At 51.7% G+C, this 26,646-nt stretch overlaps 2 protein-coding genes across 3 annotated transcripts in view; one reads left to right on the forward strand and one right to left on the reverse strand.

Annotated features, from left to right (window-relative positions):
* The window catches only part of LOC119968718 (stomatin-like), a 56,932-nt gene extending 55,792 nt beyond the window's left edge, over positions 1-1,140 (reverse strand). The window contains exon 1 of the mRNA XM_038801347.1: positions 1,005-1,140. The gene's annotated coding sequence lies outside the window, so the exon portion shown is untranslated. The remainder of the gene's footprint in view (positions 1-1,004) is intronic.
* Positions 1,141-1,647: 507 nt separating this feature from the next.
* LOC119968719 (splicing regulator RBM11-like) lies at positions 1,648-25,609 on the forward strand. Of its 2 annotated transcripts, XM_038801350.1 has the most exons (5): positions 1,648-2,043; positions 7,654-7,816; positions 14,608-14,686; positions 19,911-20,016; positions 24,470-25,609. In XM_038801350.1, the coding sequence occupies exons 1-5, from the start codon at positions 1,951-1,953 to the stop codon at positions 24,830-24,832; spliced, it is 804 nt and encodes a 267-aa protein (XP_038657278.1). In that variant the 5' UTR covers positions 1,648-1,950; the 3' UTR covers positions 24,833-25,609. The 2 variants fall into 2 exon arrangements, with proteins under 2 accessions (XP_038657278.1, XP_038657277.1); XM_038801349.1 differs by lacking the exons at positions 1,648-2,043; positions 7,654-7,816 and adding an exon at positions 11,399-11,828 and having other exon boundaries at positions 14,552-14,686.
* The last annotated feature ends 1,037 nt before the right edge of the window (positions 25,610-26,646 follow it).

A 26,646-nucleotide genomic window follows, 5' to 3' on the forward strand; every position in this document is an offset into this window, starting at 1 on the left:
GCTTTGTGAGTGGAGGCAGAAAGTGACAATCAAAGGAAGCCCGTGTCCAGTGGTGTTTCACATGGACCAATGCTGGGTCCCTTACTGTTTGTAATATACATGAATGATCTGGACATGAATGTAGGACGTACAATCAGTGAGTTCGCAATTGACACAATTATTGGTGGTGTGGTGTGAGGAGGAAAGCCTTAGATTACAGGACGAGGCAGGCGAGCTGGTCAGATAGACAGAAGTGGCAAATGGAATTTAACCCTAAAAAGTGAGGCAATGTGTTCTGGGAGGACGAGCAAGGCAAGGGAATACACAATGAACGGTTGGACCCTAGGAAGTACAGAGGACCAGGGGGGACTTGGGCTGCATGTCCACAGATCGCTGAAGACAGCAGGACAGTTAGATAAGGTGATTAAGGAGCACCCGGAGGAAACCCTCGCCGACACGGGGAGAATGTGCAAACTCCACACTGTCACCCAAGGCCTCAATTGAAGCCGGGTCCCCGCTGCTGTGATTCTTGTCCCGATCAGGCGGGGCAGAGTTGGCGGAGGGGGGGAGGGGGGGGAGGGGGGGGGATCTGAAGTGTACATATTAATGATGAGGGACGGTGACAGGAAGAATAGTTTCCCCTTTGTTGAAGGGTCAGTACCCAGGGGGGTTATATTGAAGGTAAGGAGGTTTGGAGGGGATGTGAGGAAGGGCATTTGCACCCAGAGGGTGGTGGGATCTGGAACTCGCTGCTTGAGAGGGCGGTGAAGGCGGGAACCCTCACAACATTCAAGAAGCATTTAGATGAGCAATTGAAGTGCCACAGCAGTTCCGAGTGCTGGAGAATGAGGTTAGAATAGGTTGCTGGTGATGGACGGCACAGGCCCGATGGGCCGAAAGGCCTCTTTCTCTGTTGACTCCACCCTGAATCATCCAACAACACCGCCCCCCGCCGGCCGGGGGTTTGCTGCATTTTTACAGCTGCGTTTCCCGACTCCAGCGCCACCGACTATTCACTACTTCACCTCGGCCCCGCTATTATTCCGCTGGCTCCTCTAGGCACGGCCGCTCTGCCCACCGGGGGGCCTTCAGCCGGTTTATCAAACCTGCGGACCTGCTCCGCGCTGGCGCCGTGCTGAGTCCTCCGGCCGCAGCGCCCCCTGTGGCTGGGAGTTCCCAACACGACTGTATCCTGGTCCTCCGGCAGCAGCGCCCCCTGCGGCTGGGAGTCTACACACCCCGCTGGCAGATGGTCCTCCGGCGCGCAGCGCCCCCTGTGGCTGGGAGTTCCCTACACGGCTGTATCCTGGTCCTCCGGCTGCAGTGCCCCCTGCGGCTGGGAGTCCACACACCCCGCTGTCAGCTGGTCCTGCGGCGGCAACGCCCCTGTGGCTGGGAGCTTCCCACCCTGCTGATTGTGACCTGGTCCTCCGGCGGCATTGCAACCTGAGACTGGGAGTTTACCACCCCGCTGAGAGCTGGTCCTCCGGCCGCAGCGCCGCCTGTGGCTGAGAGTACCCCACCCCGCTGAGAGCTGGTCCACCGGGTGCAGCGCCCCCTGTGGCTGGGAGTTCTCCACCCCGCTGGCTGGTCCTCCAGGCACTGCGCCCCCTGTGGCTGGGAGTACCTCACCCCGCTGAGAGCTGGCCCTCTAGGTGCAGCGCCGCCTGTGGCTGGGAGTACCTCATCCCGCTGAGATCCGGTCCTCCGGCCGCAGCGTCCCCTGTGGCTGGGAGTACCCCACCCCGCTGAGAGCTGGCCCTCCGGGCGCAGCGCCGCCTGTGGTTGGGAGTACCTCATCCCGCTGAGATCTGGTCCTCCGGCCGCAGCGCCTCCTGTGGCTGGGAGGGTTGCCGGTTTGGCTCTGCAGCCGAGCGGGGAGGATGGCAGTGCGGCCTCGGGCTGTGGGTTGATGGTGAGCCGGAGAGTGAGTGTGGTGAGCCGGAGAGTGAGGGAGGGCGGCCCGGGGCCATGAGTAAGCAGGACGAGGCGGACAGGACGATATTTGTGGGCAATCTGGACAGCAGCACTCGGGAGGAGATCCTGTTCGAGCTCTTCCTGCAGGTAAAAGATTAATTTAATCAACTAAAAACTAACTGTGGGTAAAGAACCCAGAGTCCTTCCCAGAAACAGCCTGCTTTACCCTCAAAACACACCAGAGAAAACCCCAGAAATACCCCCCAAAACACCCAGAAAATCCCCCCTAAAACACCCAGGAAATACCCCCAAAACACCCAGAAAATACCCCCTAAAACACCCAGCAAATACCTAAAACACCCAGAAAATACCTCCTAAAACACCCAGAAAATACCCCCAAAACACCCAGAAAATACCCCCTAAAACACCCAGAAAATACCTCCTAAAACACCCAGAAAATACCTCCTAAAACACCCAGAAAATACCTCCTAAAACACCCAGAAAATACCCCCTAAAACACCCAGGAAATACCCCCCAAAACACCCAGGAAATACCCCCTAAAACACCCAGGAAATACCCCCAAAACACCCAGAAAATACCTCCTAAAACACCCAGAAAATACCCCCTAAAACACCCAGAAAATACCCCCAAAATATCCAGAAAATACTTCCTAAAACACCCAGAAAATACCTCCTAAAACACCCAGAAAATACCCCCTAAAACACCCAGAAAATACCTCCTAAAACACCCAGAAAATACCTCCTAAAACACCCAGAAAATACCTCCTAAAACACCCAGAAAATACCCCCTAAAACACCCAGAAAATACCTCCCAAAACACCCAGAAAATACCTCCTAAAACACCCAGAAAATACCCCCTAAAACACCCAGAAAATACCCCAAAATATCCAGAAAATACTTCCTAAAACACCCAGAAAATACCTCCTAAAACACCCAGAAAATACCCCCAAAACACCCAGAAAATACCCCTTACAACACCCAGAAAATACCCCAAAACATACTTCCTAAAACACCCAGAAAATACCCCCAAAACACCCAGAAAATACCCCCTAAAACACCCAGAAAATACCCCAAAACATACCTCCTAAAACACCCAGAAAATACCACCTAAAACACCCAGAAAATACCCAAAACACCCAGAAAATACCTCCTAAAACACCCAGAAAATACCCCCAAAACACCCATAAAATACCCCCCAAAACACCCAGAAAATATCTCAAAACACCCAGAAAATACCGCCTAAAACACCCAGAAAATACCGCCTAAAACACCCAGAAAATACCTAACACCCAGAAAATACCGCCTAAAACACCCAGAAAATACCTCCTAAAACACCCAGAAAATACCTCCTAAAACACCCAGAAAATACCTCCTAAAACACCCAGCAAATACCTCCTAAAACACCCAGTAAATACCCCCAAAACACCCAGAAAATACCCCCCAAAACACCCAAGAAATACCTCCTAAAACACCCAGAAAATACCTCCTAAAACACCCAGGAAATACCTCCTAAAACACCCAGAAAATACCTCGTAATACCCATAAACACACCCAGAATCACCCCTAAACACCCAGAATTATACCCCTTATAGTAACCAGAAAATACTAGAAATATACCCCAAAATACCTCATAAAACACCCGGAAAATACACCAGAAATATACCCCCTAAAATACCCAGAAATATACCCCTTAAACAACCTCATAAAATACCCAGAAACACATCCAGAATTACCCCCAAAATACCTCATAAAATACACCAGAAACACCCCGTAGAGTACTCATAAACTGCCCCAGAAAATACCCCCTAAACTACCCCAGGAAACACCCCCTAAAATACCCCGAAACACTCCCTAAAATTCCCAGAAACACCCCCTAAAATACTCAGAAAACACCCCCTAAAATACCCCAGAAAAAACACCCAGAAAATACTCAGAAACACCCCCTAGAACAGTGCTTCTCAAAGTGTGGTACGCGTACCGGTGCTGGTACACGTACCGGTGCCGGTACGCGAGCCATCGTCTGCCGGTACTTGGAGTGTTTCCAGAAAAGAAAGAGACAGTAATCCTGGATTGGCTTGTTTCGCTCACCGGTCCCTGGCACATTGAAAAAAAAAAACTGCCGGTCCCCCACATCAGATAGTTTGAGATGCACTGCTCTAGAATATCCAGAAAAACATCAGAAATTCCCCCCAAAGTACACTAGAATTACTCAGAAAATGCACCAGAAAATACCCAGAAACACCCCCTAAAATACCCAGAAACACCCCTAAAACACCCAGAAACACTCCCTAAATATCTCAAGTTAGTCGTCCAAAACACCCCTAAAACATTCAGAAATACCCGCTAAAATATTTCAGAAAATACCCCATAAATCCTAAAGCCCCCTGATATACCCCAGAAATACCCCTCTAAAATACCACCCAAAATACCCCGGAAATATCCTAAAACCCCTCTGATATGCCCCCGATGATCCCCTAAAACCCTGTGAAATATTCCCCAAAATACCCAAAAAAACCTGAGATACCCCCTGCAACACTGCCTGAAACATGGCCTAAAATACCTTCGAAGAAAATACCCTGACAAATCCCAAAGTATACCTCCTGAGATAACCCCGAAAATACCCCCTGAAAATACCCTTCACTCACTTCACCCAAGAGCTCCACTTTAAATATCTTGAAATCAAATCACCTCAAAACCAAACTCCCTCAAAACCAACCCCCCCGAAAACCAACCCCCCCTGAAAACCAACCTCCCCTGAAAACCAACCTCCCTGAAACCCCCCCCCCCCCCGAAAATACCTCACTGCTAAACATATACCAACGTACTCCTGAAAATACCCCTCACCCTGTACTCCGAATGATGCTCCTTTGTGCCAACCCCATATATCCAAATATCAGCCCCTCGAGGGTGAAAAACCCTTCAAGTCCACCTCTGCTAAATACCTTCAGATCCATGCCCCTGCTCTAAGAAAAAAACCCCGGCTGATGCGTCGCGGCACTTCACTGAGGTGTGATCAGAAGGAACATTGGTTCTGAACCAAAAAGGAAATTTGGGGGTAAAAGCAAATTATTGCAGATGCTGGAATCTGAAAGAGAAACAGAAAACACTGGATAATCTCAGCAGGGCTGGCAGCGTCTGTGGAGAGAGAAGGGAGCTAACGATTACAGTCTGGATGACTCTTTGTTAAAGCTGAGATTGTTGGCGATGACCAAAATCTTGACCAATGAGGTTTGTTTAAGGAGGAGGGAGAAGCATAGTGACTTATAAACCTAATTGCGGAGTGTGGTGTACTGCTGTCATTGGTGGAGTTAAGGGATTTTGGACTGCGCAAGAGGCCAGGGTTGGAGGGGTGTAGGAGTGAGGAGTTTACAGCTGGAGGACGTGGGAGAGGCTACCCATCAAGACACTTCCTCGTCCTTTAAGCCTCCTGTGGTTGGATTTGCTATCAGATAGACATCATGGGCGGGATTTTCCCCACCGCCGTGCCACATTTCTGCCCCGACAGGCCGGCGGGATTCTCCGTTACGCCAGCCGGTCAGTGGGGTTTCCCATTCTGGGGCAGCCCCACGCCGTCGGGGAAACCCCGGGCGTCGGCATAAGGGAGAATCATGCCGGCGGAAAATCCCAGCCCCTGACGAGCTCTGCCTGGTTGGTATCTGCATTCTGGGCATGCCGAGCTTTGATGAGTCCAGATGCAAAGGGGTCACAGCTTCGAGTCTGCTGAATGCTTTGATGCTACTCAGAATGAATGTGTGGCCTGAGTAACCAGGACAGAGCAGGGTAAATTAACCTTTCAGTGCCTGTTTTGGAAATTCCCCAGCACCCTCATTTTCAATCTGAGTGTCAATTTGAAAACCGGACGGAGAACTTCCCTAAAAGATATGATTGGGAAGGGTTCGCAGATAGTCAGTGAAAGCTGCAAGAAGGAACTTTAAAGAAGCATAATAAAAAGAGAAAGTGCTGGAATAACTCAGCAGGTTTAGTAGCAGCGCCTGGTCTGGTGGAGAGAGAAACAGAATTAACCATTCGAGTCTAACATGCCTTTTCTTCGGTCCGTGACTTCTTCGGAGTCATATTTGGCATGGGCAAGGTGGGCTGCTTGCCCGCCTTCTGTGCTGTATCATTTCTATGGTTCTATATTGGACTTGAAACTAGCACAATGGTTAGCACTGTTGCTTCACAACGTCAGGGACCCGAGCTTGATTCCCGGCTCGGGTGACTGCGGAGTCCGCGCGTTTTCCCCGTGTCTGCGTGGGTTTCCTCCGGGTGCTCCGGTTTCCTCCCACAAGTCCCGAAAGACGTGCTGTTAGGTGAATTGGACATTCTGAATTCTCCCTCAGTGTACCCGAACAGGCGCCGGAGTGTGGCGACTGGGGGCTTTACACAGTAACTTCACTCCAGTGTTAATGTAAGCCTGCTTGTGACAATAATAGAGATTATTATTATTACTCCGACTCCACAGGTGCGGCCAGACCTGCTGAGATTTCCCAACATTTTCTATTTTTATTTCAACACTGCAGTGTGCAGCTGCAGTGTTTTGTTTTCAAAGAGAGCACCTTTTCCCAGAGAGCGGCGTGAAGGTGGCACTCGAGACAACAGGGAGTTTGAATAGCAGAGATGTTTTTAAGGAGAAGCTAGACAAACACACAAGGGAGAAGGAATAGCAATTGTATTGATGGGGTTAGATGAAGGGAGGTGGAAGACGGCTGGTACGGAACAGGATACTGTGACACTATTGTGCCAAATTGCCTGTTTCTGTGCCGTTGTAATAATTTAATGATATATTTGAATAATTTTTAAATAGAATTATACTTCCCCTTCGGAAGATTTTGGTAGGCAGTTCCCTTTGTTGGTCCCAGAAAGATGCTGAGAGACAAACAGTGTGACTCAGATTTTAGTTAGCACTGGGGAAACCTGCATTCCTCAACAGCTGGAACTACAATCCTGCATGTATGGACAGTTTCAGGAAGAGGGCATTTATTGCACATATCCACAGTGTATTTAACATCATTCTAAATTCCATAGGCTGCCAGGAACTTAGGCAGTTCCATTGGGGTTTCAGGAATAGGGTGGGGAATTGGGCCTAGGCAGGGTAGTCTTTGGAAGGGTCGGTGCAGACTCGATGGACTGAATGGCCTCCTGCACTGTAGGTTTCTATGAGTCATGATGCGATATAGTGTAGAAGATGACCATTCAGCCCATCATGCCTGTGCTGCCGCTTTGGTCCTGTTATTTCCTCTCTTCGCCCATAGCCCTCCAAAGTTTTCAGCAGGGTAGCATGGTGGTTAGCATAAATGCTTCACAACTCCAGGGTCCCAGGTTCGATTCCCGGCTGGGTCACTGTCTGTGTGGAGTCTGCACGTCCTCCCCCTGTGTGCGTGGGTTTCCTCCGGGTGCTCCGGTTTCCTCCCACAGTCCAAAGATGTGCGGGTTAGGTGGATTGGCCATGCTAAATTGCCCGTAGTGTCCTAATAAAAGTAAGGTTAAGGTTGGGTTACGGATATAGGGTGGATACGTGGGTTTGAGTAGGGTGATCATGGCTCGGCACAACATTGAGGGCCTAAGGGCCTGTTCTGTGCTTACTGTTCTATGTTCTATGTTCTAAAGTGCCTGTCCAAATCGCCTTGGACAGGAGACAGCTAAAGGCACAATGGGCCAAATGGCCTCCTTCGCTGCAAAGTTCTGTAATGCTAACATGTCGGCAAGCCTTATGACTGGTGCTGTTATGTGATTGCAGGCTGGACCATTGACCAAGGTGCACATTGCTAAAGACAAGGATGGCCGACAGAAGACCTATGGGTTTGTCTGCTTTAAGCACACCGAGTCCGTTCCATATGCCATCACCTTGCTGAACGGAATCAGGTTATATGGTAGACCTCTGAATCTGCAGTATCGCTCTGGTATGTCATGTGGTTCTACACTTCAGTATTCTCTGGCATAACGGGTTTGTGCCGGTGGTTTTTTTGAGGTCCTAATTTCTGTTGTATTGGGTGGAGCACTGTGTTAGGGTCTCCCATTTCTCTGCCAGAGCAGCCCAATGATAAAGTTTAGAGGCCTTCAGTCAATGCTATATACCTTGAGGAAATTTAGACGTTGAGGAGGAGATTTAACCATGTTGTTGGCTCTCATGCAACTGGAAAGCATACTTTCCTCCCTGGCCCAGTGCCAGTGTAAATTGTGCCACCATACAACAGAGCTTTCCTGGTGGTAGCATATTGAAAATAAAGCCTCGGATTTATAATGCTCCTTTCATTACCTGCGGACAGTGTAAAGCACTTGACAGACTTTAAAGTACTTTGGAAGTGTGGTTATTGTTGTAATGTAGGAAACATGTCAGCAAACTTCCACAAATAACAAGAGCATGGGAGTTCCTGCTGGCCTGCTCGGCCCCTCAACCAAAGTCACTTTATCTGTCATTATCACAATGCTATTTGTGGAAGCTTGCTGTGCACAAATTGGCTCCATTACCACAATAACCATGCTTCCAAAGTACTTTATTGACCTCTTTATATCCACTTAAGATGGAGCCTGGTTTTAATAGCTCATCCGAAAACCACACCTCTGACAAGACGACATCTCAATATTGGGCCGGAGTGAGGGACTGGCTTGTATGCTCAGGTTTCTGGAAGGGGATTTAAACCATTAATCTTCTGACTGACTTAGGGATGAGAGCGCTACTCGCTGCACCGTGGCCGATGCTATGTTAGGGGCTTCCATTGATCTCAGCAACCTCAATTTTGGCGATGACCAACAAGCCAGAGACTCAGAATACCCACAGCGCCTGGTCTGCCTTAAATAACAGTCTGCACCTGCGAGGAGACACTCAGGAGGGTCTCGACCAGGAAACATCTGGACTGGCTCGACGAGATCGATCAGGAGATGTTACAAGGAAACTCTGAAATCCTCCTTAAATCAATGCAACATCCCCATTGACATGTGAGTATCGTTTGAATTAGAACGCACCAACTGGAAAAGAAGCATCCGTAAAGGTGCCAATCACCTCGAGCGTCGTAGGGTGGAGCGAGGGGAAAGAGCGCAGAATCCAGAACATCCCACCCACCTCATCAAACCCCACCTGCCGAACCTTTGTCAGAGTCTGCGGATCCAGGATCGGACTATTCACCCACCGCAAAACCCAGCTCCCCGGAGAGGAAGACATCCTCGACCCTGAGGGACTGCCCAAGAAGAAGAACGCTGATGTCATTTTAATTGATCTTCAATTGATCTCAATCACCTCAATTTTGAGAGGAGAAAATTCAGTGGAGGCATCAGACCCTGAATTATGTGTAAATGATTATATTTTAGGTCAACAATGAAAGAAATTTACAAGAAATATAGTCACTGTTGTGAAATATACGGCCACAGTAACCCTCTTGTTCACAGCAGTGTCCAAATGGCCAGTTAATCTGTTTCAGTCGTGCTTGTTGAGGGGCAGTTGCAGGCCAAATGAAGGGAAAATATCCTTTGAAAAGTGTCAGGCAATCTTTTAAATCCAGCTGGTCAACAGGACCTCAGTTCATGTCTCCTCTGAAAGACAGCACCTCCAACAATGCAGCACTCCTTCAGTCCTGCAGTCAGATGTCAATATGACTCTGTGTTCCGGTGAACATGATCCCTTGCGAGAGTGGCTTTAGAGGTTGCTTCATCAGACATTATCCTATGACATTTCCCTTTGATACAAGTTAAAGGAGCAGGGAGTACTGAGATGTCTGATTCGTAGCTTTTGTTGATATAAACCATTTTTTGCAGTATGAATGAAATTGGTGCCAAGAAACAGTCATGAACAATGGACTGTTTGAGAGCTGAAATCATGTCACCTTGAGTGCTCATGCTAACCTAAGTAAAACTAATTAAAGGTCCCTAAAGTGCTTTGGTGCATTGTGTCTTTATAAGGTTGGGCGTGCTTAATTTACATTTCCCTAATATAAAGGGCTGGTTTCTCTGACACCTGACGCTGGCAACGGGAATTGCGATTGGGCAGAGAATATCGGGTGGAGCAAAAATCGGAATTTGCATCCGCCGGCGATTCCGACCACGATACTGCGGTCCCCCGCTGGTGGGGTCAGTGATGTTTCCGCCCCGGTGTCCACATACAAATCGCCATCTGCATGGCTTTGAATGTGATTAGCGGGTTGGACACCACATGCTCCACCCCTCCGCAATGCAGGAGGCAGACAGGCGTGAATTGGTGCAAGTATTTACAAGCGGGACCTGGCCACCATTGTTGTTGAGGGGCAGCGAGAGGATAAAAAATATTTCTGTACACTTGTCAGGCTTGACTGGGGGGTAGCTGCCTGGGCCACAGGGAGTAGCGGGAAATGACTTGATGCCGTATCGGGGTGTCCCCCTCGGGATGGAGGTGGCCTGGCTCAGACACTATTGCTGCTGTCTGTTATTTAAATACACACCCTGTGGTGCAACTTACAGCTCCCTGGCTGTTCACCTTGCTGACTACTCACTGTGTCCTGTAAATGTTCAGAGAGCCTCTGGGAGTCCACCCATGCCACCCATCTGGAAACCCTCAGACCCCAGTAATATCATTAACGGGATTGGCGTGGCCCACCAGGTGTTGGCATTCCTCAGAAGTGCAGCCCCACACCAGAGGAAGCAGGGGAATGGCAGAGCTCACCCCAATCAAAGGACACATGCACTGTGACCTTTGTCACCCTCCCTGGCACACTCCCCCTCTCAGAGTGGAAGCTGCACCAGTGACACTTTCAGCTAGTCCACCCCTCAAGACCACGATCTGTCTGCAAGCCCTGCCTGCCAACCATGCCCCTGCTCCCATCCATCCTGCCCCGGGCCAGGAAACCTGACCAGCCCTCTTGTCACAACTTGTGTTACACTCAAGTGCCACATCACACTGCAACTAAGCTCCCAGCAAAGGCACACCTCCCTCGCTCACCCCCATCAGTAGGACCTGCCCCTAAACAAGCCTCTGAGCATAGAGGCGACTGGCAGCACAGCTTGACCATCTCCACCACACACGCAATTGCCACCCTGCTGGCAGATAACACACGTCCCATCAGTGAGGAGATCCACAGTGGACCCCACTGGGCGAAACAGGACCACAGCCTATCGCTATCACGGGTTACGGCACCCACTGGTACTCCTGTTGATAGAGACTGGTGGTGAGGAAAAGAGGGTCCCCCAGCATAGGCCAGGTGCCGCTCAGTGATGGGGATGATGGTGCAGTGCGGATGACAACATATCGAAGGGGCAAGTGGGGGGGGGGGGGGGGGGGGGGGGACGAGGGTGGTGCAGCAGTACAATCAGAATGACCATGTAACCTGGTGGCTTTGGATGGTCAAGGCAATCCTCATCTTGCTAAAATTTTCTGTCTCTTCCCCCCCCACCCGCTCCCATGCCCACAGAGACATGGATTCCGGAGTACAGTCAGCTATGCTCGCTATCTACCTTGCCGCTGCTGCTATTGCGGATGCACAGTGGCTAAAGTGCCAGGGCCAGCCCAGGAAGGACCCGCCCCAAGAGGAGCCAGCCCTAGAAGAGCAGGAGCCAGCCAGTAAGGCTCAATCACCGGCCGTGCAACAGGCCAAGGACTTGGTGCAAAGGAGATGCAGCATCAGGGAACGTGTTAACGTTGGCACCTATCCTTCGAGGAGCTGTTGGACTGTGCCGACACCGATTCCAGCTCACCAAGTTATCCATGTGCCAGATGGCACCGCAGGGGTTTGGAGGAGGACACCGGCTCCCGGTGGCCGTCAAGGTGATGGTAACCCTGAACATTTGTGTCTCTGGCTCACTTCAGGGCTCGAGCAACGACCTGTGTGGAATCTCAGATACCTTTGCACACAGGTTCATCTGTGCTGTGATGGGTGCCATATTCGCCAGGGCATCGGACTACATCGCCTTCAGTCTGGACCAGGCCCAGCAGGGTGAAAGCCTAAGGAGGTAATTCATCTTCTTCCAGCATTGCGAGCCAGTCCTGGTGATGATGCTGACAGCACTGACTGCCTCTGCCACCTCCTGTCAGGTGCTGTTCAGTGGTGCGGGCTTGAGTCTCCACCACACCCTGCAGAAGATGGTGCCCCTCCAATCTTCAATGGCACTGAGCAGTCTGTCTACTTCAATACCCAAAATCATGCGCGGGGAGCGCAGGTCTTCTCTGAGCCACCTTCTTGGCTGGAATGAGAGTGTGGTGAGTGGAGTACTTACGAGTAGCTCCAGCTTGTCAGGATTTTGAAAGCAAATTTCAGCCCCAGCGAATCCGACACCAGCGAGGCTGGGAATTGCTTGCAATTCACGTCGACCGGGCGCTGGTCCATTTGCATCACCTGAATTTTGTTCAAACAGCAACACCAGTGGGAACGCAAGTTGCACGTGATTCAGTTCCGGCGGGAACACTCCTAAATGGTAACAAAGTCCCATAGCAAGCGCGTTTATCCGATTGATTCCTGGCGCATGCAGTGCCAAGAAACACATGGCTAAACAACACCACTTGCGCTAAATAAAGGATCTCAGTGGGGAACACGCAGCCAAGGCACCGCATATAGCCCCATTTCCTACACTGAGGAGTTTCGGAGCTGCTCAGTTTAGCGAGAGATCAGGAATCCATTTTTAAAGGCGGCTGATCTCCGAGGCCTCCGATGTGAGCATTGACCCCCAGCCCCAACGCACTATTGAAGGGACCCAGCCCCCCCACCCCAAAAACCCTCACAGGCCACCCACCCCCCACCCCAGCACAAAAAATGCAAGCTTGGCACCTTGGCAGTGCCAGGTTGGCACTGTTAACACTGTCAGGGTACCACCATGCCCAGAGGGCATGCATCTGGGGGCCTCTGTTTCTCTGGGAGACCGCCACAAATACCATTCCATCTAGTCGCCGTTTGTGGGGACCAATGCTGAACGGCGTTCACCCGAGATCTCCCAGGCAAAGGGGATAGCTCCCAATACCTCGGGTACCTCAGGAATCTACACGTTAAAGTGAGACTAGCTGTCTCGCTCTAATATGCAGATTTGCTAAAAAGTGATCCGCTCCACAATGGGTGGGATTTACATCACAACGTCCCGCGAGATCATGTCAGATGTTACGAGGCATTGAAAGCCAGGTAGATTCAGAGAGCGGGGTCTCCTGGCTTTTATCGGCCATACTGCGCCATGGCGAGCTGCTTTTCTGGAGCAGCGTGGCTGTTGGATATCAAACGGCGAATCCTGCCCAAAATTACAACACCAGCATGTTCCATCTACGTGTGGTTTGTGTCCTTGCTGGATGGTCTTTATGTTAAGTGAGAGAAGCCATATTGTCACTGGTCACTAATGATCCAGAGACCTAGGTTAATGTTCCGAGACCCAGGTTTTAATGCCACCACTGTAGATGGTGTACATAGACCATTACAGCGCAGTACAGGCCCTTCGGCCCTCGATGTTGCGCCGACCTGTGAAACCACTCTAAAGCCCATAATTTGAATTTAATAAAAACCTGGTATTAAAAAGTCAAGTGATAGTTCATGAGACCATTGTCGATTGTCGTAGAAACCCATCTGGTTCACTAACGTTCTTTAGGGAAGGAAATCTGCCATCCTGGCCTGGTCTGGCCTACAGTTCTGGTGACTCCAGATCCACAGCAATGTGGTCGACTCTTAAATGCCCTCTGAACTGGCCGGGCAAGCCACTCAGTTCAAGGACAATTAGGGATGGGCAATAAATGCTGGCCCACTTCCCATGAATGAGTAAAAAAGAAGTAACAGTTACTGCTCCCATTGCCCAAGCGTGCAAGCATACCACTGCTATCCTTTGTTTATTGTTCTCTCTACGTGACTCGCCACAGCTCTCTGACATGGCCTTCACTGACCTATCTCTCTTTGATACTTATTACAGAGACAGCTATTCATCCCTCACACTCCCTTTCTCTACCCACACTAACTGACACCATTCCTGTTTGCCTCAGCACTCCAAGATTGAGAGTGCTGTTGTTAACCCCTACAACTACTACAGATTTTGTGTTAAATATACAATTGTGTTTTTATTCAGGAGGGGTGAGCGTGGCTGGCAATGCCAGAATTACTTATTACCCATCCTTAATTGCCCTTGAGAGGGTGGTAGTGAGGTGCATATTTGAACCGCTACAGTACATGTGGTACAGGTACATCCATGGTGTTGTTAGGAAGGGCGCTCCTTAACTTTGACTCAGCATCAGTGAAGGAATTGAAGGGGTGACAAAGTTAAGGTATTCAAGGTAATTATAGGAATTCATAGGGATGATTGAACCTATTTTCTCTGGTGCAGTGGGGGTGCAGTGAAGGGAGGGAGGTGACCGGAACAAAAGATCATAACCTTAAACGTCAGCCAGGGCATCTATGGGTGATGTCAAGAAGCACTTGTCCACACAAAGGATAATGGGAGTCCCTCTCCGATGGATATTATGCATTACAGTATATAAACATTATTTTCGATCATAGGAGGTTAATTGAATTGAGGGAGCAAACCATTTTGATTGTACGATCATAGTTGCAGTCCTTTACATAAATGAAACAAGGATTTCTAACTTGCTTTTGCGAGTGGTTGGACAAATTTGAGTAAGCGTATAACAGAAGAAGAGCATTGTACAAACTAAAACATAGTCGCTACTGGTTTTGACAACACATTGTAACTGATACCACCTTTTATGTGTTTAGCGGCAGCAATATGTTTTGTGAAGGTATCAGGGCAGCTGTGTTTGTCTGTGTTCCAGGGAGCTCTCATACAGTGGATCAAAGCACAGCATTCCCGGGAGCAGACAACACTGAGTACCGAGTGCCACAAGATAGCAGGTACAGAACAAACCTTTTCCATTGCTACATAGAGCAAGGTGAACACTTTCCCAACGTGCCAGAGACTATTCAGTATGGGACGTCCCGTTGTCCCTATAACCCGCTGATATTGTCCAGGCTGGTATCAGCAAGAATCAGCACCTTTAGCGAACGGGGTAAATATGTATTAATGAAAGGAAAGGATCTACCCGGCTACCTTGATAGCCAGCATGGGTCAGTAACCCAGTCACTCAGGTGTGTGCCGAGGCTCGAATTGAAGGTCAGGTATGGTTGATGGGAGAAGGACCATGAAAATCAAAGGAAGGAGGCATCTTTCCAGGCTAGCCCTGCGTCATCAAGCTGTTTGCAGAGAAGTCATCCACACTCTCAATCTGACATTGGAACAACACAATCTATCCCTATTCTCCTTCTCTTCTCCCACCATCTTTCCCCCTCTTTCCACCTTCCCCTGCCTCCCCCTCCCGCTGTCTACCCCCTCCTGCTGTCTCCCCCCCTCCCGCTGTCTCCCCCTCCCGCTGTCTCCCCCTCCCGCTGTCTCCCCCTCCTGCTGTCTCCCCCTCCCGCTGTCTCCCCCTCCCGCAGTCTCCCCCTCCCGCAGTCTCCCCCTCCCGCAGTCTCCCCCTCCTGCAGTCTCCCCCTCCTGCAGTCTCCCCCTCCCGCAGTCTCCCCCTCCCGCAGTCTCCCCCTCCCGCAGTCTCCCCCTCACGCAGTCTCCCCCTCACGCAGTCTCCCCCTCACGCAGTCTCCCCCTCACGCAGTCTCCCCCTCCTGCTGTCTCCCCGTCCCGCTGTCTACCCCCTCCCGCTGTCTCCCCATCCCGCTGTCTACCCCCTCCCACTGTCTCCCCCCTCCCGCTGTCTCCGCCACCGCTCTCCCCCCTCCCGCTGTCTCCCCCTCCCGCTGTCTCCCCCTCCCGCTGTCTCCCCCTCCCGCTGTCTACCCCCTCCCGCTGTCTACCCCCTCCCGCTGTCTCCCCCATCTCCCTGTCTCCCCTCTCCCCTGTCTCCCCTCCCCTTCTCCCCCTCCCGCTGTCTCCCCCCCCCGCTCTCCCCCCCCCGCTCTCCCGTCTCCCCCTCCCGCTGTCTCCCCATCCCGCTGTCCCCCCCTTCCGCTGTCTTCCCCTCCCGCTGTCTTCCCCTCCCGCTGTCTTCCCCTCCCCTGTCTTCCCCTCCCGCTGTCTTCCCCTCCCGCTGTCCCCCCTCCCACTGTCTCCCCCCCCACTGTCTCCCCCTCCCGCTGTCTCCCCCTCCTCCCGCTGTCTCCCCCCTCCCGCTGTCTCCCCCCTCCCGCTGTCTCCCCCCCTCCCCGCTGTCTCCCCCCCCCGCTGTCTCCCCCCTCCCGCTGTCTCCCCCCTCCCGCTGTCTCCCCCCTCCCGCTGTCTCCCCCCTCCCGCTGTCTCCCTCCCGCTGTCTCCCCCCCTCCCGCTGTCTCCCCCTCCCCCGCTGTCTCCCCCCTCCCGCTGTCTCCCCCCTCCCGCTGTCTCCCCCCTCCCGCTGTCTCCCCCTCCCGCTGTCTCCCCCTCCCGCTGTCTCCCCTCCCGCTGTCTCCCCCTCCCGCTGTCTCCCCCTCCCGCTGTCTCCCCCCCTCCCGCTGTCTCCCCCTCCCGCTGTCTCCCCCCTCCCGCTGTCTCCCCCCCGCTGTCTCCCCCCCTCCCGCTGTCTCCCCCCTCCCGCTGTCCCCCCTCCCGCTGTCTCCCCCTCCCGCTGTCTGCCCCTCCCGCTGTCTGCCCCTCCCGCTGTCTGCCCCTCCCGCTGTCTCCCCCTCCCGCTGTCTCCCCCCCCCTCCCGCTGTCTCCCCCCCTCCCGCTGTCTCCCCCCCTCCCGCTGTCTCCCCCCCCCCTCTCCCTCTCCCCCTCCCGCTGTCTCCCCCTCCCGCTGTCTCCCCCCCTCCCGCTGTCTCCCCCCCCTCCCGCTGTCTCCCCCTCCCCCTGTCTCCCCCTCCGCTGTCTCCCCCTCCCGCTGTCTCCCCCTCCCCTGTCTCCCCCCCTCCCGCTGTTCTCCCCCTCCCGCTGTCTCCCCTCCCCCCCTCCCGCTGTCTCCCCCTCCCGCTGTCTCCCCCTCCCGCTGTCCTCCCCCTCCCCTGTCTCCCCCTCCCGCTGTCTCCCCCTCCCGCTGTCTCCCCCCTCCCGCTGTCTCCCCCCTCCCGCTGTCTCCCCCCTCCCGCTGTCTCCCCCCTCCCCTTCTCCCCCCTCCCGCTGTCTCTCCCCCCCTCCCGCTGTCTCCCCCCCTCCCGCTGTCTCCCCCCTCCGCTGTCTCCCCCCTCACGCTGTCTCCCCCCTCACGCTGTCTCCCCCCCCCGCTGTCTCCCCCCTCCCTGTCTCCCCCCCCCTCCCGCTGTCTCCCCCCTCCCTGTCTCTCTCCCCCCCTCCCGCTGTCTCCCCCCTCTCGCTGTCTCCCCCCTCTCGCTGTCTCACCCCTCTCGCTGTCTCCCCCTCCCGCTGTCTACCCCGCCCGCTGTCCACCCCTCCCGCTGTCCCCCCTCCCGCTGTCTCCCCCTCCCGCTGTCTCCCCCTCCCGCTGTCTCCCCCTCCCCTGTCTCTCTCCCTCCCGCTCTCTCCACCTCCCGCTGTCCTCCCCCCTCCCGCTGTCTCCCCGCTCCCGCTGTCTCCCCCTCCCGCTGTCTACCCCTCTCCCGCTGTCTCCCCCTCTCCCGCTGTCTCCCCCTCTCCCGCTGTCTCCCCCCTCCCGCTGTCTCCCCCCCCCTCCCGCTGTCTCTCCCCCCTCCCGCTGTCTCCCCCCCCTCCCGCTGTCTCCCCCCTCCCCTGTCTCCCCCCTCCCGCTGTCTCCCCCCCCCCGCTGTCTCCCCCCCCTCCCGCTGTCTCCCCCCCTCCCGCTGTCTCCCCCCCTCCCGCTGTCTCCCCCCCCTCCCCGCTGTCTCCCCCCCCTCCCGCTGTCTCCCCCCCTCCCGCTGTCTCCCCCCCTCCCGCTGTCTCCCCCCCTCCCTTGTCTCCCCCCTCCCGCTGTCTCCCCCCTCCCGCTGTCTCCCCCCCCTCCCGCTGTCTCCCCCCTCCCGCTGTCTCCCCCCTCCCGCTGTCCCCCCCTCCCGCTGTCTCCCCCTCCCCTGCTGTCTCCCCCCTCCCGCTGTCTCCCCCCTCCCTGTCTCCCCCCTCCCGCTGTCTCTCCCCCTCCCGCTGTCTCCCCCCTCCCCTGTCTCCCCCCTCCCGCTGTCTCTCCCCCTCCCGCGTCCTCCCCCCTCCCGCTGTCTCCCCCTCCCCTGTCTCCCTCCGTCTCCCCCCCTCCCGCTGTCTCCCCCCTCCCCCGTCTCCCCTCCCGCTGTCTCTCCCCCCCCCCTGTCTCCCCCCCCCGCTGTCTCCCCCCTCCCGCTGTCTCCCCCCTCCCGCTGTCTCCCCCCTCCCCTGTCTCCCCCCTCCCGCTGTCTCCCCCCTCCCGCTGTCTCCCCCCCTCCCCGCTGTCGTCCCCCCTCCCGCTGTCCTCCCCCCTCCCGCTGTCTCCCCCCTCCCGCTGTCTCCCCCCCCTCCCGCTGTCTCCCCCCTCCCGCTGTCTCCCCCCCGCTGTCTCCCCTTTCCGCTGTCTCCCCCTACCGCTGTTTACCCCTTCCCCTCCCCTTCTCGTCTCTCCCCCTTCCCCTCTCTCCCCCCTTCCCTCTCTCCCCCCTTTCCCTCTCTTCTTCCCCCCTGTCTCCCCCCTCCCGCTGTCTCCCCCCTCCCGCTGTCTCCCCCTCCCGCTGTCTCCCCCCTCCCGCTGTCTCCCCCTCCCCCTCTCTCCCCCCTCCCGCTGTCTCCCCCCCCCCGCTGTCTCCCCCCTCCCTGTCTCCCCCCTCCCGCTGCTCCCCCCTCCCGCTGTCCCCCCCCCTCCCGCTGTCTCCCCCCTCCCGTTGTCTCCCCCCCTCCCGCTGTCTCCCCCCCCCCTGTCCCCCCCCCCTGCTGTCTCCCCCCTCCCGCTGTCTCCCCCCCTTACGCTGTCTTCCCCCTTCCCCCCCTCCAACTTCCCCTCTCTCCCCTTCCGCTGTCTCCCCCTTCCGCTGTCTCCCTCCTACCGCTGTCTACCCCTTCCCCTTCCCTTCTCGTCTCTCCCCCTTCCCCTCTCTCCCCCTTCCCCTCTCTCCCCCCTTTCCCTCTCTTCTTCCTCCCTGCTCTCCTCCCTCCCCTCTTTCCTCCCTTCCCCCTTCTATCTCCATTGCATTCCTCTCCCTCCCCTCCCCATCTCCCTCCCCTCCCATCTCCCCTCTCCAACCCCTCCTCTCCCTATCCCCCTCCATAGTATTGGAAACACTATAATTTACAATTTATTTTAGTCTTAGGAAGAAATTGAGGATATTGCTGACAATGAGAAAGAATGCAACAATAAATTGTTAGAAAACTTGTCTTCTGGGCTATTGAGTGGAAGATGAGAGGTGCAGAGAATTAAGACATTTTTGGCTATTGATGCTCATGATTATAAAAAAAGCTTCTATTTGCAGATACAGAATAAGTTATCATCTTGGCTGTATCAAAAACAATAATGCTCGCGACCATTATGCCTGTTCCTCGAAGCAATGGTATCATCTATGACCATGGTATAGTTACAGCACTCATAAAGAAGCTTACTTCGAGCACAGTGATTTTTTTTTGTTAGCCTGATTTAAAATCATAAAGAGCTGCAGAATGATTTAGTTTTTTTAAGGTTGCGTTAGAAACACAGTCCTTCCTTTTCCGAGTTTTTGAAGTTGTTTCTCATGTTAGCATAATCCAACTGGCAAAGGTTCATGAGCCACAGAAGGGATATGTAGGCTGAGCTGCTGACTCCTGAATTAGGAGCAATTTCTTTGCTCGCCGTTCTGACTGTGGAGCTTACCAGCACAGAAACTTTCCGCCTTTCATTTATGAGGGGCCTGTAACATGGTAAAAGTGATGTTAGGAGAGGCGATCAGCAGCTCCATCAAAGAGGTAGGTTTGAAGGAGCAACATGAAAGAAGAGAGAGAAAAGAGAAAGAGTTCCAGAACTTGGGACGCAACAGCTGAAGGCAGGACTAACAGTGGTGGAGCACTGAGAATCAGGGATGTGCGATAAGTCAGAATTGGAGGAGCACCGATATCTTGGAAAGTTGTAGAGCTGGAGATGTTTGCAGAAAAAGGGAAGGGTGTGGTCATGGAGATATTTGAAAACCCTGGGTGAATATTTTTAAACCTTGGAGCCATTGAGGTACAGTGAACAGAGGGCAATACACAAGTCTGCTCTTGCCTTCCTTAGTCTCCTGTTAATATATTCACTCGATATTGTTTCAGGAACACTCCATTCCACGATAGACCAAGTTCTTCGCTGTGTCTGACTCCACCATACCCCACGAACAACAACTTTAGCAACCCTGACCCTTACTACTGGCAAGCTTTGGTAAGTATGAAGTTATGAAGCCATTCCATGGATTGGGAACCCGAAGTCTGTCGGGCCGAAAGCGTCGTTCAGTAGGTAACCAGCCACTTCCAAGGACAGTGGACAGTGTTTCCTGCAAATAGCGACTTGCATTTATACAGTGATGCTAATGTCGAGAAATGTCCCAAGGCACTTTACGGAGGCATAATCAGGCAAAAATGGATGCCGAGAGAGTTAGGGTGGGTGATCAAAATCTTGGTCAGAGAAGTTGGGTGGAAGAAGGAAACAGATGCTGTGAGTTTGGAAGAGGAATTTCAGAGCCTGAGATCTGAAGAACCTCACTGATGGGGTGAAGGGATGGGTATGTACAAAGCGGCACAACACATAGCGTTTTGTGGGGATCGTTCCAGAGCTGGAAGATATTAGAGTTGGAGGGGGGACGCCATGGAGAGATTTAAACAGAAGAATAGGAGTTTTAAAATGGAAGCATTGGATAAAGAGCCGGTACAAATGATCCCTGGAATGAAGAGCTTGTCGTGTGAGGAACAGTTGAGGATTCTGGGTCTGTACTCGTTGATGTTCAGAAGGATGAGGGTGGATCTTATTGAAGCTTATAGGATACTGAGTGGCCTGGTTAGAGTGGACATGGAGAGAATGTTTCCACTTATAGGAAAAACTAGAAGCAGAGGACACAATCGCAGACTAAAGGGACGATCCTTTAAAACAGAAATGAGGAGGAATTACTGCAGCCAGAGGGTGGTGAATCTGTGGAACGCTTTGCCACAGAAGGATGTGGAGGCCAAATCACTGAGTGTCTTTAATACAGAGATAGATAGGTTCTTGATCAATAAGGGGATCAGGGGTTATGGGGAGAAGGCAGGAGAATGGGGATGAGAAAAATAGCCATGATTGAATGGCGGAGCAGACTCGAAGGGCCGAGTGGCCTAATTCTGCTCCTATGTCTTATGGTCTTATGTATCCTTGACTTGGTGGTTCTGAGTCAGTCCCCACTCTGGAGATTTTTTTAAAATGTATTCATCTAATTGCCCTTGATGGTGAGGCAACTTCTTGAATCATTGAATGGTGCTGTTTGCGAAGCCTTGGTGAGTTGCTGCAGTGCAACTCGTACGCACTACTGTAGGGGAGGCAGTGGTGGAGTGGTATTATCGCTGGACTAGTAATCCAGAGACCCAGGGTAATGCTCTGTGGACGTGGGTTGGAATCCCACCAGGGCAGGAGGTGGAATTGGAATTCGATAAAAATTTGGAATTAAATGTCTAATAACGACCATGTAATCAATATCGATTGTTGTCAAAACCCATCTGGTTTACTAATGTCCTTTAGGAAAGGAAATATGTCATCCTTACCTGGTGACTCCTTACTCTTAAATCCCCCTCCGGGATGGCAACAAATGCTGGCCCGGCCAGCAACGTCCACATCCCACAAATGAATAGAGGGAATGAATGTTGAAAGTGGAGGATGGGATGTCTAATCAAGCAAGCTGCTTTGTCCTGGATGATGTCGAGTTTCTTGAGTGTTGTTGTATTTGTACTCATCCAGGCAGCGGAGAATGTTCCATAAACGCACTTGACTTGTGCCTTGTAGATGGTGGACAGTCTTTTAGAGGTCGTCTTAGAATTCCCAGCCTCTGACCTGTTCTTGCAGCTACAGTATTCATATGGCTAGTGCAGTTCAGTGTCTGATCAGTGGTCACCTCCAGAATGTTGCATGTAATGTCGGCTGATATGGGTGTGCTGCACTATTGATGGTGGTGGAATAAGCCTTCTTCATTCTTACTGTTTTGAATTCAAGAACCAACATAGCACTTCCCTACTTTTCTTCCCCAGGAATTTCCTATCTCCCTCCATCAGCTTTCGAAAAATACAACATAACATCACCTAAACATGGTATTCGTAATTTACCTCACCGTTAGTCTCTCAATCTAAAAAAAATGCAGGTAACCCACCAGCAGCACTAACCAAAGTCTGGGAGCAGAAGGAGAATGAGGCTTGTGAAAAGAAACCCAAGCTAAGGTCAAAATAAATTACTAAGACTTTGCTGAATAATACTCAATGATAAAATGCTGTTTTATAAGGACCAGGCTGTGATACGTAATGAATTGTTGGTCTGCTAAGGTCACCTAGCGAAGGCCACAAAGTGTCATTGTTGTTAAGTAAATACAGGCTAGAAGATCAATTTGAGTTTAATTGTTCTGTGAAGGAACAGCGAAGATTGGAAAATGCTCATCAGCTGCAGGCCCTGGGTCAGAAACATTAGGTGACTGGCTTTCTTTCTCTTTTTTAAAGCTTGTTTTGCATCTGTAACAAAGTGTGACATCTGGAGTATGATGGACAAAATGCACGCACATGTACCATTTTTTCATATACTAGAAAATCCTCCGTGACGCTGCTGTTGGTAAGTCAGAGGGTACACTATTTTATAAGAGGGCACACTGTTTTATCAGGGTGCAACATTATATACTTACTTCATCAGAGGGTACACCATTAAATCAGAGAGTACGCCATTATATCAGAGAGTGCACCATAATATCAGAGAGTACACCATAATATCAGAGAGTACACCATAATATCAGAGAGTACACCATTATATCAGAGAGTACGCCATTATATCAGAGAGTACACCATTATATCAGAGAGTACACCATTATATCAGAGAGTACACCATTATATCAGAGAGTACACCATGATATCAGAGAGTACACCAATATATCAGAGAGTACGCCGTTATATCAGAGTACACCAATATATCAAAGGGTACGCCATTATATCACAGGGTACATTATCTTATGAGCGGTTCATTGTTTTATCAGAGGAGTCTCCCATTACTTATGAGAGAGTAAACAATTTGAAAGGATAGGAACATTAAACCACATAAGCACACCATAGTTCTGTTGCTGACGCATGTGACTTGTTGTTAGGGAAACGTGGTGAAGTCATGACCAGGTAATCGAAGTGGCCATAGATTTTGTTACTGGAGGGTGTCAGTATTCCAAATGACTGCTTTTCTTGTTTTTAAAATCACTTTTAAAGTTTTAAACTTACACACAGAAATGTGCATTAGAACTTGGCACCTGAAGTGAAAAAGGGAAATAGGATGGCTGACGGTAGGAGAGAGGAGGCAATTTAGATCATTGCTGGTGGACCCGAGAACATGGGCTACATTGTTGGGCTGGATGGGGTTCCAGAGGTAGGACAGCTGGGGCGAAAAAGAGATTTCAAATCCAGTGCACAAGGGGACGGGTTTAGGCAGCCGGTGATGACCGGCAAGAGCGGATGTGATGGGCGCATGTCGTTTATTGGTGGGCAAGGTGGCATTTATCTAGGATGGAAGGTATTGGAGAGTTTGTGTTGTGTGGTGATCCAAAGCATGGGTGAGGACTTTGGTCACAGCGGCATAAGACAGGGGTGGAGGAAGAGGAAAGCTGGACCATGTTGTCCTCACTTTCCTCCCTAGGTCAGAACGCAGAGGAGAACTCCCCTGCTTTTCTTCAAATAGTGCCGCACGATCTTTACAACGTCTCATTGTCAAGTCTCAATGAAGGACACACCTCTGACAGTGCAACACTCCCTCAGTACTGCAGTGTCAGCCGAGATTCTGTGGTTAAACGCCCAATGACTATAGATACTATAATGTTATTGTTATGCCCCCTTGTTCTGAACCCTCTCCACCACAGGGTATAGTTTCACTCAATCCATCCTACCCACCCTTTAAATTATCCATTGCACCTCAATTAGATCACCTCTAAATCTTTATTCAAGGAATGAAAATTTAATTTGTGCAGCCTTACTTCATAATTTAGTCTCAGTATTATTCTGGAGTATCTGTGCTATGTGTGTTTCCTACATTACATCAGGGATTGCATCCATTGGCTGTAAAATGCTTTGGGACATCCCAAGCTTGTGAAAGCCTCTATATAAATGCAAGTCTTTTATTTTTTTCTCCTCATGACTCTGGGCGTGCAGTCCCATTTGTCAACTTGTCTTGTCTCGTATTGCTCGCGTTTCCAAGCCCTCTGACACAGTTCAGTACTGAGCACTGTACTTGAGGGTTGGCTGCATTACCTATGTTTTGCGCATGTTAATTCACACTCCCTGAGCCTTGTGTTCTTCTCTCCCCAGCTTCCATCTCATAATCCCGTTTACCACTTTCCCCACCACTGCGCTCTGTGCTGGCATTGGGAACGGCATCGGGTCAGAGGGCCTGGGCTGTATGACGCCCTCCACTGCTGTACAGCTGGTTGATGCTTGCTTAGCAGCCTCGTGGAAGAAGAGCAGCCTCGGTCCCATGGCCAAGGCGCCTGGGGGGGATCGAAGCTTGCAGACCCGGACTCTGGCAGGATTCAACGCCTGCAGGGAGGAAGGAAAACATGGGGTCGGGGGTGCTGGGGAGTCGGGATGGGCACGGAAATCTTGAGGTGTTTCACCATTAAGGTGGTTTGCTATTTCTTTTTCAGATGAATACTTACGCGCTGCAGCAGTACCACATCAATTCGCAGATGGTTCAGCAGCAACAGCAGCAGCAGTATTACCAGGCAATGGCTCAGCAGGTGGGACTCGCAGCTCAAATGCCTCATTTCAGTCCAGTGTCGCCGGACTTTATGGCCAGGTCGCATCCGCCTGCCTGGGATAATTGGCAACCGAGGGACCCAATCCACGGGAACTGCTGCAGTAGCGACGGTGGTGGTGGAGGAGGAGGAGGGCAGGCAAGGGAGTCCGACAGCGACAGTGACAGCAGAAGCCCAGAGAAACTCCCAACCACTGGCAAACAGCGGGAGCGCCAGTACAAAAAACACAAATCCAAAAAGAAGAAACACTGATGGTGGAGGGGGAGGTGGAGGAAGGGATGGTTTCAAGTGATCCAAATATAGAGGTGCTATCCTTTGCCCTCTGGGAAATATGCGTGAAGGACATGAGAGAATGAGACCAGTCTAATATGAACTTATGTTAAACAAACATCCTGAGAAACCTTCAGGTGGCAGGTTGAATTAGATGCTCAAATCAACAGGTCTGATGTAAAATTAAAAAGGTGGAGGAGACGACTTGGAGAGTGTTGGTGTCATAAACGTGGATTAACGGTGATAGTGTAATGACAGGGGGTTTAAGAGAGTATTTATTGATGGGCGTCGGAAACATTTCATGCCCGCTCCAGCCATACTGTGAAATATATTTAACGCCGCACCAAACATGGCCTGCATCTGGTGAGAAGCTTCAGAACTGATTCCGAGTGGTGTGAATTTCTGCTCACTTCTCTCTGGTGGCCGTACAAACGGGAGCAATTTGCGTCGATGAATTAGTAGTAGTGCATCAGGCCACTTTATACTTCATTGTTTCCATGTAGCTTTCTGCAAAGATACTAACATGTTTGAAAGATAGGTAATTAATTGTTGCACTTGGGGAAACTGGATGGCAAACAGCCCCAACAATTCTGCTACCCACAGGGAACTGGGTTTGAAGGTGGCATGAGTTGAATGGTTTGGCCGTGTTCCAGGCCTGCCTCTGAGTTGCGGGTTCTTGCTGTGAACATGAGAATACCAATAAAGTCATAGCTGGCTAACCCTTTATCTCTTTAGTAAATTAAATGCTATTGCAAACAATTCAGTCCTCACCTCGAAGAGTTATTTTGTTGTACAAGTTGAATATTTCTCAGAGACTTTGTAACCAAAGTGGGATAGATTCCTTGAGCTGCAACAGGAGGGATGATACGGGGCAGACAACCCACATTGACCGAGGCGAAAGGACAAAAGTACACTCTGTCCAGTCGACCCTGCTAACTCATGATCTAACATCTGGGGTCTGACTTGTGCCAAAATTGAGGGAGTTATCCCACAGATAGTCAAGCTGACATAGTCACACTCAGCCAATAGTACCTTGCAGCCTAAGTCCCAGGCCATCATTGTGTATGTCCTGTCCCACTGGCAGGACAGAGCCTCCGATGATGGTGACTTAGTTGTATGCAATCGGGAGAGAGTGGTCCCTGAGAGCCCTTAAAATTCATTTGGGACTCCATTAAGTCTCACGGCATCTGGTCAAACATGCAAGGATACCTGCTAATTACCACCTAGAAGGACAAAGGCAACAGATACATGGGAATAACACCACCTACAAGTTCCCTCCTAAGTCACATGCCATCCTTTTTCTAACTTTTATTTATTTTTCCCAATTAAGGGGCAATTTAGTGTGGCCAATCCACCTATCCTGCACATCTTTGGGTTACGGGGGGTGAGACCCACGCAGGCATGGGGAGAATATACAAACTCCACACGGACGTTGACTTGGGGCCAAGACCGAACTCAGGTCCTCGGTGCTGTGAGGCAGCAGTGCTAACCACTGCGCCGCCGTTCTGCCCTATTCGCATACCATCCTGACTTGGAAATATGTTGCTGCTCCTTCACCGATGCTGGTTCAAAATCCTGGAACTCTCCCTAAATACCTTGTGGGTGTATCTAATAGCAGTATAATAGCAATCTTTATTGTCACAAGCAGACTTACATTAACACTGCAATGAAGTTACTGTGAAAATCCCCTCGTCGCAACTTTCCAGCACCTGTTCAGGTACACAGAGGGAGAATTCAGAATGTCCAATTTACCTAACAGCACGTCTTTTGTGACTTGTGGGAGGAAATCAAAGCAC

Source organism: Scyliorhinus canicula, chromosome 7 (assembly GCF_902713615.1).
Source record: "Scyliorhinus canicula chromosome 7, sScyCan1.1, whole genome shotgun sequence".
In the NCBI taxonomy this organism is placed as follows: Eukaryota; Metazoa; Chordata; class Chondrichthyes; order Carcharhiniformes; family Scyliorhinidae; genus Scyliorhinus; species Scyliorhinus canicula.

Coding starts and splice junctions, on each gene's coding strand:
- LOC119968719 (XM_038801349.1), top strand. CDS start 11,584: ATGTGCCAGATGGCACCGCAGGGGTTTGGAGGAGGACACCGGCTCCCG. Junction 11,829..14,551: donor CAGGGTGAAAGCCTAAGGAG/GTAATTCATCTT, acceptor TTATGTGTTTAG/CGGCAGCAATATGTTTTGTG. Junction 14,687..19,910: donor CGAGTGCCACAAGATAGCAG/GTACAGAACAAA, acceptor ATATTGTTTCAG/GAACACTCCATTCCACGATA.